Source organism: Tympanuchus pallidicinctus, unplaced genomic scaffold (genome assembly GCF_026119805.1).
Source record: "Tympanuchus pallidicinctus isolate F22 unplaced genomic scaffold, pur_lepc_1.0 scaffold1, whole genome shotgun sequence".
NCBI lineage: Eukaryota > Metazoa > Chordata > Aves > Galliformes > Phasianidae > Tympanuchus > Tympanuchus pallidicinctus.
Genome location: NW_026294618.1, coordinates 40268176 through 40284225, shown reverse-complemented (window position 1 = coordinate 40284225; position 16050 = coordinate 40268176). Strand labels below are relative to the sequence as shown.

The 16050-nt window shown below is 32.6% G+C and overlaps 1 protein-coding gene across 4 annotated transcripts in view; it reads right to left on the bottom strand.

The window, feature by feature from the left end:
* The window catches only part of GRIK2 (glutamate ionotropic receptor kainate type subunit 2), a 352850-nt gene that overhangs the window by 72031 nt on the left and 264769 nt on the right, over window positions 1-16050 (bottom strand). For all 4 annotated transcript variants that reach the window (XM_052685593.1, XM_052685429.1, XM_052685664.1 and 1 more), the window contains one exon: window positions 14431-14648. In XM_052685593.1, coding sequence (XP_052541553.1) covers window positions 14431-14648 — 218 coding nt within the window. The remainder of the gene's footprint in view (window positions 1-14430; window positions 14649-16050) is intronic.

The following is a 16050-nucleotide window of genomic DNA, read 5'->3' as shown; positions in this document are numbered from 1 at the left end:
TAGAAATAGTTTTATATAAAGACACATGCATGATTAAGGAGTTTGGCTTTATTCTAAGACAAAGAGAAAAAAAAAAAAAAAAGTGAAAAATCAAGAACAGAAAATCTCAAATTTAACTTCTTTAAAATCAAATATCTCACAAGTTTTGCAAAGTGAGTGAACAAAATCATCCATCAATGAATACTTTTATTCTTGTATTCTATCCTCACTAGCACCTGCTCCTTTTTATAGCTTGCTCAGAAAACCATCCAATTGCTATCAGCAACTGTTAGCTCTCATAGTGACAAACACTATCTGTTATACACTGACTTGCCAACTCAACATCAATTTGTTTACTGACTCTCTTTTTGGTATTCCCTGTAGAACAATCTCAGTGAAAGGTATCCACTTGATTGATGTAGTGAAACTCAGCTTTTCAGTAGCATTTCCTGTGTGGATAAGCATTTAAAAGATGTGTATACTGTCCTGACAAAGAAGTAAGCAAATATCCAAGCTTTCCACAAAATAAGGAACTTTCTGAACAATAAATGTGAATACTCCAGAGAAATTAATGTGTGTTCTTTGTTCCCTATGCACATGATTCAAAACCAGCATTTACATTCATCTACAATACAGCGATCATCCAGGAGCCAATTCTTGTCCAAGACTTATTGCACTGGATCTGCTCTATTCAGAAAAAGAAGAAATTGCAAGAATGCATTTTAAAATTAATAAAATCCTGACTACTTAGTGCAATTCTCCTGAGGGATATATCTATGTTAACTTTTTAGCTGTTGTTAAAGTGTCTCTCTCAGAAGTGGAACCACGAAACCTGACGCATTCTAATTTTCTGAAAGCTTGATAGGATAAGCTAAATACTAAGATATATTGTTAGTATAGATGAAGTGTAATGGAGCACTTTCCCATAGTAAAGTCTTACACCCATATTCTTTGATATCAACTAACCTATTCTTTGTTGTCACTAGCATTCATATCTGCCATTTCCCTATTGATTACTACAATTTTGCAGACTGCTGGATGAAGCAGTTCAATTCAATTACACCACTTCCTCTTCAGGAAAAGAGTGCAGTAAAATAGCAGTGAGCTATAAGTTATAGACCTTCAGGAGAAAGGCTGTGTGCAAATTTTAAAAACATACGTCATCATTTACATGTATGTATGTAAAGTTTGTTCCTTTTATACTGTAAAATTATGAAAAGTAGATCTGGTGCTGAATTTTTAAGCAAATGAGGAGTCCTTCTGCATCCCACTTAAAAAATCCATCTCAAAATACATACATGATGTTCACTATGGAAATAAGCTTGAAATTTTTTATAGATTGAGATATCATTCAAACATAAATTTACAGATCAGTAATTCTCATTAGAGAATATCAGAACAAAGAGTATGTTAGTTTTGCTGTCACTGAATGCAAAGACATCAAAGATTAATTTTTTTCGAGTAAAATGAAGTAATTTCTTCTTTGATCCATATTACATTAATGAAAAATTTCATTTGAAATTAGAATGGTAAATGATATCAATCATCCGATAAACTTCATAACACTGTAGGAAACAACAGCTTGACAAAATGGAAAAAAGCACTGCATGTTTAAAGATCAAATATAACACTTTGGTTACAGACAAAAACAGACTGAAAGTGCAAAATCATTGATGTGTTATTTTCATTTGACTTTGACTTTTCTCTAGTCCAAGCCTAGTAAACTTTGCTTTAATAGACACAAACTGTTTTTTACAGAGTCTTACCTGGAATTGACTTCTTTTTCTCTCTTTTGTGTCTTTAGATCTAGATTCAAAAAATCACTTAAACACCTAATTCATACTGAGATCAAAAGGAACTTATTAATAAAAATAACCAGTAAGATATAGGAAATAGTTCCATCTTTAGATTTTCAAGTTTTACAAATAGTTTAACAGACAAAAACTGACCTGCATTAAGTAAAAACATTATAACTAAGAAGGAAACAAAAAGTAATTTAAGAATTTAAGACAAGGTCAGAAAGAAAAAAGTATTTGTCTTTTCCACAAATTTCTGAACCATTATTCTGGCAACATTTCAGCAATAATATTGTAGATTCTCCCCAAGTTATATACAAATTAAGACTATGAGTCATCTGCTACACTCGACAAAAAGGTCCAGGAAACAAGACTGTATTTATGCATACCATCTGTTAGCATGCAGCCTGGAATTGTTTTGGCCTGTCCTAAGAAATCACCTCCCAAATGATACATGGTCTGTGCCTAAGATAATTCAGACCATAGCTCAGTAGAGGCCAAGTGCATGCCAAGATTGTTCCTAACATGTTCTGTCATGTTTGTGAATGATCATCCAGTTTTGCAGGAAGAGTCCAGTCCTGTGAATTTGTGTTTAAAATGGTCCTTAACTGTTTTTTATAATGTTTACTACTATAAATATAGACTGTATATAAATACAGTATTTAGATATAATATATATACACACATATATCTATATGTATATATATAGTATATACTATGAATGTAAACTGTAAGAGTTCAAGACAGACATATATAATGGATATGGAGCAATATACTCAGGAAAGATTTCTCTATGTAATTTGCATTACTGTTGAATAAAGTCTTTTTATATATTTCATATCAGTCTCTAAGCAATGAACTTAAAAACTATTACTTCATAATACTGGGTCAAAAATTATGATTTTTTTAAACATTTTTTAAGATACTGTTAACCAAGTATCCTTGCTTTAAACATTTCTTCTAAATGCTTCAGGTGCTGCAATAATAGTCGTAACTTAAATCAATATCACAGTTTTGTAAATTGACATTCTTTTTAGAAGATGACAGTATAAAAATGTTTGGATCCTGAAGTTGTTATAGGAATGCGAATTTGGAAATATCCTCAGATATATCCTCAGTTTTTTCAGTGTTTCTTTATTAACATCTATTCAACTTTATTAGTTTAGTTGACCAATTTGCTGAACTGTATACTTCAATTTTAAGCTTCCATGAAAATTCTGGCATCTAAAAATGTCAAGTTTACCACAAACTTCCAACAAATTATGCAAAGAATGCAAACACATTAGTGGTGTATGCATCAAAAGCCTGCACCTGTCACCCTAATTTAATTTAAAAACTGTCTTTGGAATCACAAAATTTGAAAAAAAAAGAATAAATACAAGTTTTGCAACAGACAACACAGCAACATCTTCCCTACTTGTGGAATAAAATGTACTCAGCCTCTTATAGAATTGAGAATAATGAGTACTACTAGCAAAGCAAAATAATGTATTATGTTTGCTGACTGTTAATTTTATTTTTATTTTTAGAAATCAAGCTTTCACAATCACCAGCTTAATTTTTACAATACTGATTTTTGCTGTGAACGACCAGTTCAGTCTTTCTAAACATTACATTTACAAACAACGACCATTGAGCTATTTTGGCCACAGTACAACTCACACTTGCAAGCCAAAATGTGAACCTTTTCTATGATGATAGATGAATGAATATTTATGATTTGAAAGAGATTTTTCTGATTTATTTTTGTATTCATTTTAATGCCAATATATATGAAAAGAAACTCTTCATATCATTTCACCCAATCATCTAAAATAAGACAAGAATTCCCCACAGTGTTAGTTAAGGCAGTTAGTTTTATCATGAGATTTGAAGTATTTGCATTATTCTAATTTGCATATCTAGATAATTTTTAATTGCACTCATGCTGAAGTTTATACACTGAAGAAAATAGTCTTGCGCTTAAACAGTAACCAGAAATTGTACCAAGGTTCATTTTACATACTTACAGCTGCTAAGCATCCAGAACAAGGTACCAATGCAGCCTTCCCTGTGGTCAATGGGAAAAAATCTGGAACTCTTCAGGACACTGTCCATCTAGGACAGTTACTTAAGGTAGTCTGGAAAATCAACTTTGTAGTATGTTTTAGCTTTTTTTTTTCCAGTCCCAAAGAAAAGAGAGGCTAAATGACTAACTGAAAAGAGAGAAGATATCTACATTTTGGAGTGAGGAGAAGCCTGCCCTATATATTTCTTTGTCACAGTTATTTTCATTTTACGATGCCAGGCTTTGTTTTACAAGTCTTACATCTATGAAAGAATAACAAAAACCTTTTGCTATACATTTTACTTATGTAGTGAAACTAGCTACATTAGTAGTTGACAATGCTATTAAAATAGTTCTTGTGTAATGCAATCTTGTGTAAGAAAATTTAATATTGAAATTTAATACGCAGTAACAAGAGGCTTTTAATGCTTCCATCACTTAATTTCCATAAATGTAAAGATAAAAGCTATTATCTCAAACCATATTGTATCACAGCCCCAATCTCTGTAGGCTCTGATAAGTTTACCGCAAGATTTTTTCTACTAAAAGTTACAAATTCAATATAACAAAATAATTCTTTATTTATAAAAGGAAAATTGAAAATCTGAAGATCAGACCAAGATTCTTGATAGTTTACAGTGTTAATAAATCAATTTAGAGTATTTACAAATTAAGATCTATCTTGTAAATAAACCTAGCAACATATTATTAGCTGAATAGGAATGAAAAATAAAAGGCCTCAATATTGTTTATGAGATATGACTTATAGATTTCCTGTAATCCTCCTTTCAATTTTGATTATTTGATTTAAAAAGCCAGTCACAGACAGCATGAAATCATCTTCATCAAATCATCATGAAGAGATAGGTGTACAAAAAAAAAAACCAAACAACCTTAATTTCATTCAATGAATGAAAAAGCACTTGAACAGAAACTACTTAGACAGATAGAATTTCAAGCATTAAAGAAATTATACTCAGACCTCCTCTGTCAGGTAAAGTAAAAGAAGTACTAGGTAGTCTTCCAAATGCATGACAGAAAATATCTGATGTTAGTGATCCTTCCTTATAAATCTTCCTTTAGAGATATGTCTTTCTTTTTTAGAAAGTGAAACTGTATTACAGTACATGAAGTTTCAAGCAGATGTGTCATAAAGAAATATTTTAAGAATTTTTGCATATTCCTTGCACAAGGAAGTTAAACATCTCCAGAGTAAAAAATTAGTAAATATAAAAAATACTTAAAAAAAAAAAAAAAAAACAGAAAAAAAAACAGAAAAAAAAAGTGAGAGGTAGAGGTGAGGAGATAGTAAAAGCAAAAGAAAGAAGGGAATAACAGTTTCTGTCTTACTATTGGCCTTCTGTTGAACAAGAGTCAGAATTCTTCAAAGATCAAGAAAGCCAAGTCTTCATAGGTCTTCAGGGTATTTTCTGTATTTTATTGATCATTGAGGGGAATCAGATTTCAATTCTCAAATGAAAAGAGACTATTCAGATACAAATCTTTCAAGACAAGCAATACTAAATCCTTTGATAATTTTCAAAATGCTTAGTTTCTCACCAGAATAATAATTTGCTAGAAGTGTGTATTAATATAATTAAAGCTGTCATGCTCATCTCTAATCACAGTGATTGACAATAAAATTCACCTTATCTGGACTTTGGTTTCCAATTACATTTGAATATCTATTCTGAAAATGTAAGCCAGTGGCAGCATAAATGAACATATCACTTATCTTCATCACCATTCATATGAATGACTTCTGATTTTGGCTTTATAGTATCTTGTATGATGCTGTGTTTTGGACTCATAATGAAAATAGTATTGATAATGCATCAATATTTGGTTGTTGCAGAGCAGGGTTTATGCAAAATAAAGGAAGTGAAAATGGTGAGCAAATTAAAAGACTGCATACTATATCTGAACTAAAAAAAGAACAAACTAAGAAATACATTGCTTCTTTTTGATTCAAAATATGAATGGACAGATTACTAGGCTACCATGTTCACATATATCATGACTTCATATAATTTTTGTAAATATCCAAAATCTATATTGTACAGATTAAGAATATTGAATACATTAAATACACATTGATTTAATGTGTGAATACTGAAAAATGTTTAAAAGGCATCCATATCAAATGTAGCTTATGTAATTATAACCATAGGTGCATTGCAAGAATAGTTTAAGTGATCTCGACAAGCATTCTGTTCAAAACAGTGAAAAATCTGGAGAAGAAATTCATCAGTATAAATAGGACTCTAGGTGATGTCCAGGGCGATTCTGGCACTGGAAATATTTCTCATACACAAGGCAATGCTAATGCAGTTGGACAATAGCACAATAGTATCATATATAAACTGACAAGGTGGAACTGAGAGTTCACCTCTGGTAATGAATAGAGGTTTTCGGGCTGCTTCAGCAGGCAGGAACTAACACCGATGGTTGCTCATATGGCAGGTTCTCACACAAGACTGACTAAACTGAGAAACAGTTCACTCTGGTGAACGGTTTTAGAATCACATTCCTAGAATGAATCATAGATCAAATCTGCAAATTTTAACAGCTACTTAGTGATAGATTTATTTGGTTTGAAGAGCAAGAGTATGTATTTTTTTCAGGCTAAGATAGTTAAAAGTGTTCTCAGATGTATTCTCAATTTTCTAAACAAATTCTAACTCTGAAATCTGTCTTTTAAAGAGAATTTTTGAAGAATGTTTGGAATTAAAGGATCAGCTACAGTGCAGTCTAAGGGTATGATCTGAGGACAGGCACAAAGAGAAAAAACTGAAAAGGGATGTGAAATGGCAAGTATTCTTGCCCTGCCCCCTGGGAAAAAGCAGCAGAAGGAAAGAAACATGCTAAAGCAAGGTAGCAATTAGGTTATCTATTTTCAAGAAGGAAAAAGCCTAAACTTAGGATTAGAACCAAGCATTAAGTCACTCTCTTACAACTGATCCTGTCAGTGCCATTACAGTCCCAGAAGAGGGCAGAAAATGAAGTCTGTCAAGTACATAGAAAGAAATAAAACATCTAAAGTTATTCTACAGTAGTACATAAAGACAACTTACACTCTAGATGTTGATACCTTTAATTATCTGATGTAATCACATTGCCGTTGATTTTTTTAACCTCACACCTCAAAACTTCCAGGCAACACAAATCACTTCCCAAAAGGTGTTGACTTACAGGAGCTGTCATGTTAGTGTGCTGTAAGATCACCCTACTGCAGAACAGGACACTGTGCTCTTCACACATTGTTTCTAGCATTTAGCATTATCCTCACAACTAAAAGTAGTGAGTACTGATTCAAAGGGAAAAATCCCTACTTTTCTTGTTTTCAGTGGCATCAGTATATATTTTCCAAAGTGGAATGAGTTTCTCTTGACTACAAAGTGAGTTTTCAAATCTCAAGATCATGACATTTCTCTGAAGGAAGTACATTTAATAAAATGTTTGTCTTTTAATGATAATAAATCTTAACACAATTCAGAATTTACAATGTCCTCTGAATAATATTTGTTTATCATTATGATTGACTTTCTAAGAATTAGTGTGTAGTTGGTCTTTTTCTTTCTTTCTTTTTTTTTTTTCTCCTGGGCTCCTATTTCTTGTGTCCTATGTTTCTATTCAGTTGGAATTTAGATCTTGCTAGATCTAAAATACCTTACAAACTGAGAATGATCAGTATTATTCAGCTAAACACCATGATTTGTCTACAGTATGGATCATATTATGCATATTTTTTGAGAAAATGCTGAAAAGCATTTGTATGTGCCTCACTGGTTTCTAAGAGGTGTAGCTGGAGACAAGTGTAAATGATAAATATGAATCTTGTGATTTCAGAACATAGATCTTTATGAATACTATATGTTGTCCAGCAGCTCACTGAGGATACTTGCTGTCTGCATACAGTGCATAAGGCAGCATAAACCTTTGCTGAACTGAAGAGCTAGCTAGTTCCTATTTTAATCTTTCTTAGTCCATAGAGCAGGAGCAAGGCAAAAATGTACAGGGAATAAGAATAGGAAAAGGAGAAAGGCAAGGGGAGAGACAAGAACATGGACAAAGGCAATGGTGGGAAGGTAGTGGCATTCTTTCGCTTCTGCTCTAACAGAAAACAGGCAGCCAAACATATGATCTTACTTATTGCAGAAACATTAACAACCCCACAGCTAGGGAAAATGTCAAGACAGCATAAAAAATTTGAATCACCTTCTCCCAGTACCTAGACAGTTTTGGTGGAAGGAGTTCCTTTATATGAATTACTTCTCCTTTCTTTCCCCAGGCTCCAAAGAAAGACCATTCAACTCAAAGAAATTAGTGGTATGAAAATCCGACTGTCAGAGTTCAAATGCACTTCTGCTCTTATGGTCTGTCCTAAGGTACCATCTAACCTACCTAGCTTCCTTGATCTTATGAAGAATTCAATGAGACACAGGTGTTTTGAGGTCTCTGAAAAAAACCTCAGTCTCATTCTCAGTCATTGCAGATTTTGTTCTTATTAGTGTCTGGAGTGACCACAGACCTTGCTTTACAGGTTTTCACCATCGGCTGATTTTTTAATTTTTTTTTTTCCACAAAGAAGTAGTGGCTAACTGAAGAAGTGTTCCAATAAAGAGGGAATAATCATAAGAAAAGGAGAATTCATTTCAACCATATATGTTTCTAGTAAATATGTCCAAAATATGATAACAGAAGAGAAAAAAAAAAAAGACACGATACTTGTACCCAATTCCATTCTTGCACAATGTGTTTTCATGCATAAGAACAAATCTGCATGCTTTACATTAAAATGTGGCTTTAGAGAAAAGTGAAACTATTTTAAAGCAAACTGAATGATTATCTGTGGTATCTGCTACCAATTATTTTTTATCCATTGTCCAGAATGACACATAAGGGCTGAGGCTCAAAAAGTTTTTTCATTCATCACTGTCAGCCAATAGATATTTGAAAAGCTCAGAAGTGGTGTTCTTTCATCTCTGACTAGCAGCAATTCCACAGAATGATTGACATGCACTGTTAAACTTGATAATATATTATTTGCAATATTCAACTAAAAGTTCTGTGTGTGCATACTTCAAAGTGTCCACATATGCATGCTTATTTGTTAAACAGAAAAACAACATTTGCCTATTGTAATGTTCAAACAGGTTTAAAAAAACAACTGAGGCTATACTGGCTTCATGCATAGCACTGCCAATGTCATTATATATGAACGGCATTCATGCCTTTATTTTTTCTGCTATTCTTTCATTAATTTCACAGGTTATCTGTCACTTGTACTTCAGATGTAAGCAGTGGGAAAATTTCCCCACAACCTCATCTTTCAGTCTTTACAGACTATTTGGGGGAATTTGCAATGCTAGCAAAAACCAGATCTTCGTTCTATTTAACAGAGGAGAATTTGGAAGAGGGAGGTAGGTCCTTAGCTCCTAACTATTGTCCCCAAATATTTCCCGAGGGAGGTGGTAAAAAAATGGCTAGGGCAAAAAGCAGAAAAAAGCTTGACAAGGATCAGCAGTGTGGATCTTTGTGGAGAAGGCACAGTGCAAGAAGTAATAGAGGATTCTGTAGATAAGCAGAGCTTAAGTATAAAAATGGGTTCTGAAGAAGAAAAGAAAAGAAACTGGGAAATGCAAATGACAAAAAATATAAGAGATTATACTAAGGTGCACAAGTTTGCTTTTCTAAATTAGTTCACTATCTGCCTTTCACCAAGTGATCATGAAAAATGTGTATTCTGTTAGTGTTTCAGCTTCCTTATCAGTAAAACAAAGATTTAAAATAAATGACTCTCACAAGGAACTTTAATTCATGATACAGAAGCAATGACATGAGCCAAATGCTACTAGGGAAAGAAGAATTACTTTGATTTTACTATTTATTATGTAAATGTTAATTAATCCTAGTTCAGAAAAGTTCCACTGTACATGGTGCTTTATAGAAACATGGAAAAAAATTGACACTGAATGGTAGAGATTAAATAAAAAAAGAGAGAAAAACAAAGATCCATAGCAACTTCACAAAAGTAATCATAAAATTGTAGACCAACATAAACATGTGCTGTAGTATTTCTTTTCCGTATGTGAATAGAGCTGAGGTACAAACAGAAGCAGGGTGGAATTCGCATTTTTCTTCTCACTATCAGAACTGTCAGTATAAAAGAAACAGACACTGTTTTTTTGAGAGGCTGAAGAGACCACAGAAAAACGAGGTAATGAAAAATCTGAACTTTTTTTTTAATCAAAGCGCAGCTACTGTGAGAAAAGTATCTTTCATAAAAATAATAAGTTTTCATTTCATTCCAAAGAAGAAGGAAAGCAGGCTTCTGAAACATGCAAACTATCAACAGTATAATTTCTAATTCCTATTTCCAAATCCTGGGAGCAACACAGCAACAGTCAAGACTCTTTTTCATTACCATTTTCAGGCTATAAGCATTTTGGAAAGCCTTGACACCAGCCGAAGCGGCCAAAAGAAAAGGGAAAAATGTAACTAAGAAAAATTCAGCAATCTGAGAAACATCAAAACATATATCAAGGGAGGAAAGAATCAGCTTAGCTGCAGATAGAATTTGCTTTCACATTTCCTTCTTTACAATTCTTGAATAATGCTAAGGTCTTTTTTATTGTTTCCCAGTGAAATATCCAGTCAGAAATATCCAGCTTTGTATAACTAATTCCTTTCTACACTCAGATTAGATAGCATTGTAAATTTCTTCCCCTTTCTGACTTCCTAAAGAAGTTGTAATACCACATTTCTGAGAATATGAGGAGCCAGATGATGATCTGAAGGACCTAATCAGCCTCAAAAGACACCATCCTCCTTTTTCATCAAAGGTATTTCTCAAGGATGTTTCATTCACAAGAGTAGCAGCATTGCAGAACGACAGAAAGGTTTAGGTTGGAAAGGACTTCTAGAGGTCATCTTTGTCCAGCCTTCACACCCAAGCAGGGACACCTATAACCAGTTGCCTAGAACCAGGTCCAGACAGATTTTGAATGCCTCCATGAAGGGAAACTCTGCAAGATCTCTCAGCAAACCTCATATCAGTACAAACATAAGAGTATGTTATGCCCCAATGCTCTCTAAGATTGTAATGTTAGCAAGCAGTTATTTTAAAATAACTGATTCTCATTTATGTTCTCCTTCAAAAAATATTCTTTGGCTTTAGCGTCAGATAGCCTTGGCCAGGTTCCAAAGTTTTTTTAAAGAAAAAATTAAATGGACTTCTATTTAGATAATTTATGCAGAAATTACTGTCAGTTTCATAGGCAGCTACTGATCCTCACTGTGACTGGAACTAATAACTATTACCAAGATATGATAATTTCATTTAACATTAGGAAACCATCTGGTGCCTTCATTTCATGTTGTAACACAATGACACTGTTTTGCTCAATCCAGTCTCATTATAAGAAGACAAAGCAGCTAAGGAAAAACATACACACAGATGATTAATTTATCTCCTCAGACACCTTTGGGCAACCCCTCCAGAAAATATACTCCCATAGATTTTTAAAGTAGGAGGGAACCACTAAAATCTAATCTGAGCTAACGATGGCTATGTATTTCATTGAATAGGCTCTAAAAAAAGCTTGGGCTATGCTATATGTATTCTCTTCAGAGTAGCTGATGGATGAATCCAGTTGACTACTGGATGAGTTCTAATGGGGATGGGTTTAATTACTGACAGTCTTAAAAACTTGCACTTCATTTTTGGTCTAAATTTGCCTAATTTTAGCTTTGAAACACTGGATCTTGTTATGGCTTTTTTTTTTTTTTTTTTTTCCTGCTAGATTAAACAGTCATTTACCGTCAGAAGTCTCATTCTCTTTAAGGCACTTACAGAAGGTGATCAAGTCACTTCTTAACATTCTCTTCAGCAGATTAAATAGCACAATCATCTTTAGCCTTAAACTATAAAACTTTTCTTCCAGATCTACAGCTGTTCTTTGACTTTTTATGAATACCTTCTAATTTTAAACTTATTGTTGAAATGTGGTCACCAGAAAGGGACAAAATATTTCATTAATAGATTCCATAATGTCATATACAAAAGCAGTATTTCTTCCTTCCCGATTCATTTGTTCATATAACAAACTAATATTTACTGTATTAAGCCACACTTCATCTGTGTGATAAAATAATCTGTTTGAAAAGCAATTTAAAACATTCTTATACTAGTTTTCGTCCACAATGCAGGAAGAAATAGGCAACTGAAGCCTTTCTGTACTATCTATTTTTGGCGTCATTTCTGTACATTAAGACATTTTTCTGATTTATTTTTTATTTTTGTCTTCTTTGGTCATTTGCCTATTCTTAAGGGTCTTTTTTATAATAATTTTATAGTAGTACCTATAAACTGCTAGCAGTATCTAGTACTCTAAAATCTTTTAAGGCAATTTCCCTTCAGACTTGTTTTCTTTTCTCCAAGTAAGAAAATCACATTCCTGAAGTAATTTGTGTATAGAAAATACAAATTTACTTTGCAAACTCAACAGTATAGACAGAGTAGAACTACAGTATTTTGTTTTCTGGTATTTAAACCTTCTCAAGTAAAACTACCTCATTTTACCAGAAAGCTTACTGGAACAGATAGACACTTTTCTACTGTAGAAATATTTAATTTAATTTGATTATATTCCTTATACAGTTAGCTCTAGTAAAAAGCATTTACATCAAGCATGCTCCAATTTCCACTTGGAAACTGTTTCAGACACCGAATGAATCAAATGAGATTGTATTTATTTCTCTTTTGAGCATGATTTCATCTTATTGGCTGAAATACAAGAACAGTTGTGCCTACTTCTAATGCTTAAGTTTGGATACATTTTACTAGGTACAAAATTATACTAATTAATTTCCATACTTCTTAGATAAGATATTAAACTGATCAGAAAAAAAGTATTTGGAATAATTTATTTGCTAGCTGACCTTTCAGTGCATTTTTATCTTCCAAAATAATATCTACAACTTGTTCACACACAAAGTCTAAATATGTTTGTTCAGTAAAGTAACCTTAATTTGGCCTAAAGTTCATAAGCAGAATAAAATCCAAAGTTTTTTTTCTGGTTTCTCTTTCTCATTCATAATAAAGTAGGAGAATTCAGTATTATAATAAAGCAATATTAAATAATGTGATCTAATGCCATTGCTCTGTTAAGTTCAGGGTATTTCAAAGACATAAGTCTATGCACAATTCCTATTTTGATAGAATTCTCTCTCATTCACAACTACAATTTACAAGAAAAGCATAAAATATATCTAGCTAAATAAAAACAGAAGAAGAAAGAGAACAGTAAGAAAGAAACATGCAGAAAGAAAGTAGTATAGTGATATGTGGATGGAAAAACATACAAAGAAGAAAACATCATCTCTAAAAGAAAAGACAAATCACACATTAAAAAAAAATGAAAAAAAATAAGACAGAAAGTTAAAGGTTAGAGGAAGGAAAACTAAGAGTTAGGAAGTTGCTTCTGGTAAAATTACTGCTGAAAAAATTATTGGCAAGTTAAAATTGCTTTCTGATATTTTAGAGTCCACAGTTTCAGTCTCAGAAAGAACAAGTTCCAAGCCTTCTTCAGGATAAGAATGAAAATAAAACCCCATAGTATTTTCTGGTAATATACATTGTGTCATCTATGTCCTGAGACTTAAATCATTTTCACACTTTAAAAAAATCCAAGCTTATAAACTTTCTTTCAGTTATATTTCATTTAATTACTTGAAATATTTCCTGACATCTATAGACTTCTAATTGACTACTTACTTCTATTGACGTCCTCAGCTTCTTTTCTAAGAAGCATTCTGCGGAAAATACTGTGAACATTCCCAATGCAATCTAAAAGTTAAGCAGTCTAAAACATTCTGATACACTGAAGTTGATTTTAATTTCCAAGCAACAGACGAGAGATCTATATATGTATATATTTTTTAATAAAACAGTGTACCCTTGGATAGCCTGTAGGGTTATAACAATAAATAGCGACTTTTTAGACACCAGATATCTGAGAGAAAAAAAAAAAGAAAAAAAAAAGAAGCAAACATCTCTGAATCTGTTTACACACTCTTCAATTTCTGGGCCAGCTTATATTTTGTACCTTATTTTGCCTAGTTTCAAATGCCAGTGCAACAGTCACCTCAAAGCTTTAAGTGAGAACATAATGTCCATCAAAACAGAATACATTACCAAAGAGCCTTCAAAAGATTTTTCTTTATCCAGCTTCTTATATCCATAGAGAAGTCCAGTTGCTTGAGCAAAGACAAAATATGATGCTACTGAAATGATACTTCAAATCCTGTTCCAAAAAATCTCATTCTCACAGGAGAACTATCCAAACAAAGTGTTCATGTTTGTTCATTTACTCTGTTACTATACATTAGATTCTTAAAGCAAAAATCATTTAAAAAACTTGTTATTTTCCATGAGAGATTTTTCATTTGCTTCATTTGCTATCTTGTAAACCCTAAGAAAAGAGATTTTTAGTTGCTTTTTGCTTGCGGGGAAATAATTTCCTTTGCTAAACCTCAGCAGGCTTCACAGATCTTTCCTTCCACAGTTGTGATATGTTACCTTTTCAAACAGAATGTAAAGCTTACCTTAAAGAAAGTCATGGTTGCTCCATCTTCAACTGCCCCATACTCTATCTTTGTCTGCTTAGCCAAGTCATCAGCAGAATCAATAGGGGATTCCATACGTTCCACTGTCAGAAAGGCGGCTAGGTTAGCAGTGTACGAGGAAATGATGATAAGTGTGAAAAACCACCAAATGCCTCCCACTATCCTGGTGGAGAGGGCTTTGGGCATGAGCTCAGAACCTAATAAAAATCAGGGGAGAAAGGTGAAACCAGTGCACAGGAAACAATTAGTAAGTGTTCAACACTTTTTGCCACAGTGGGGAGATGGAATCACTGTGCAAAAAAAAAAAAAAATCTTCAAGCTATAGGCTCATGTGTACTACTTGTACAAACACACAACTGAAATGAAAAATAAGGACTGATTACATTTACAAAGACAGATTTTTTGGAGCTGTGGGTATTAAAGGATAGCAATGGGAGATTAAGTTATCAGTGTTTTAAAAAAATATTTAAAGGAGTTACTTAAACTGGCTTTCCAGAAAAAAAAATCATGGCTGGACTAAGCCTCTAAATCATTATTATTATTGAAGCATACAGTTCTTTAACTTCAAGGCATAAAATAAGAATTTTTTAAATATTTTGTAAAATCTCTTGATTAAATTTAAAAAGTTTCTGATGGAAGGAACAGATACAAAAAAACTATTTCATATCTGAAACACGTAATATAAAATATAATATATATTATAAGCATAAAGGAATAATCAAATTTTGCTGTTAGGTAAAAAGAAATATCTCCCATCTCTATAGTTAGTCACACAATTTCAGATAAACATCTATGTCATGTTTCTAATTTGATAGAGCAGCAATTAAAATACTAGACTGCTATGCATAAACTAGATAGATAGATAGATAGATAGATAGACTATAATGCATTGCTGGAGTTGCCTGCTCATGGCACTAAAGAATGGAGGGGACTACAAATACTGTATAGTAATTGGCATAATTAATAAAGTTAATTTAGAGTCTGATGAGAAAAACTGAAGCACATATACTTTTGTGCATAATTACTAAAAATAGGAAAAATAAAATTTAATGTAATTAACAACCACAAGAATTTGTTAATAATGAGTATGTATGGATTTCTGTCCATAACTCTATAATTAAATGTAATGAAATTTCTAATGTTGAATAAATAATTTCAAGCTTCACTGAAAGAACATTATAATTTTTTTAAATATATGTAAAGTTGCTTTAAGAAAAACAATTTTACCACATCCACTACATCACTGTATCAAAGCAATCCATTTTTGTTAATTGGTCAATGTTTGTTTCTAGATCTCCTGGGTAAAATGGAATGAAGGCAAGATGGACTATTTTATTCCTGTTAAATTTTACTGTTCATATTGAAACATTTAAGGAACTGGTCCAGCAAGGTAACACATCTTCATATAAATGAAAGATTATGCCAAACTTTCAACGTGAATGCCAAAAGAATAAAACAAAGGGGGAAAAAAAAGGGTGGGGAGGGAGGGAGAGGGGAAGAAAACCAAAGGAAAGAAAAAAAGAAGTGGTATCGTAACTGGACTACTGTACTCAAAAACAGCCCATCTTACCCTGCAGTTCATCTTACCCTTGCTGTTTC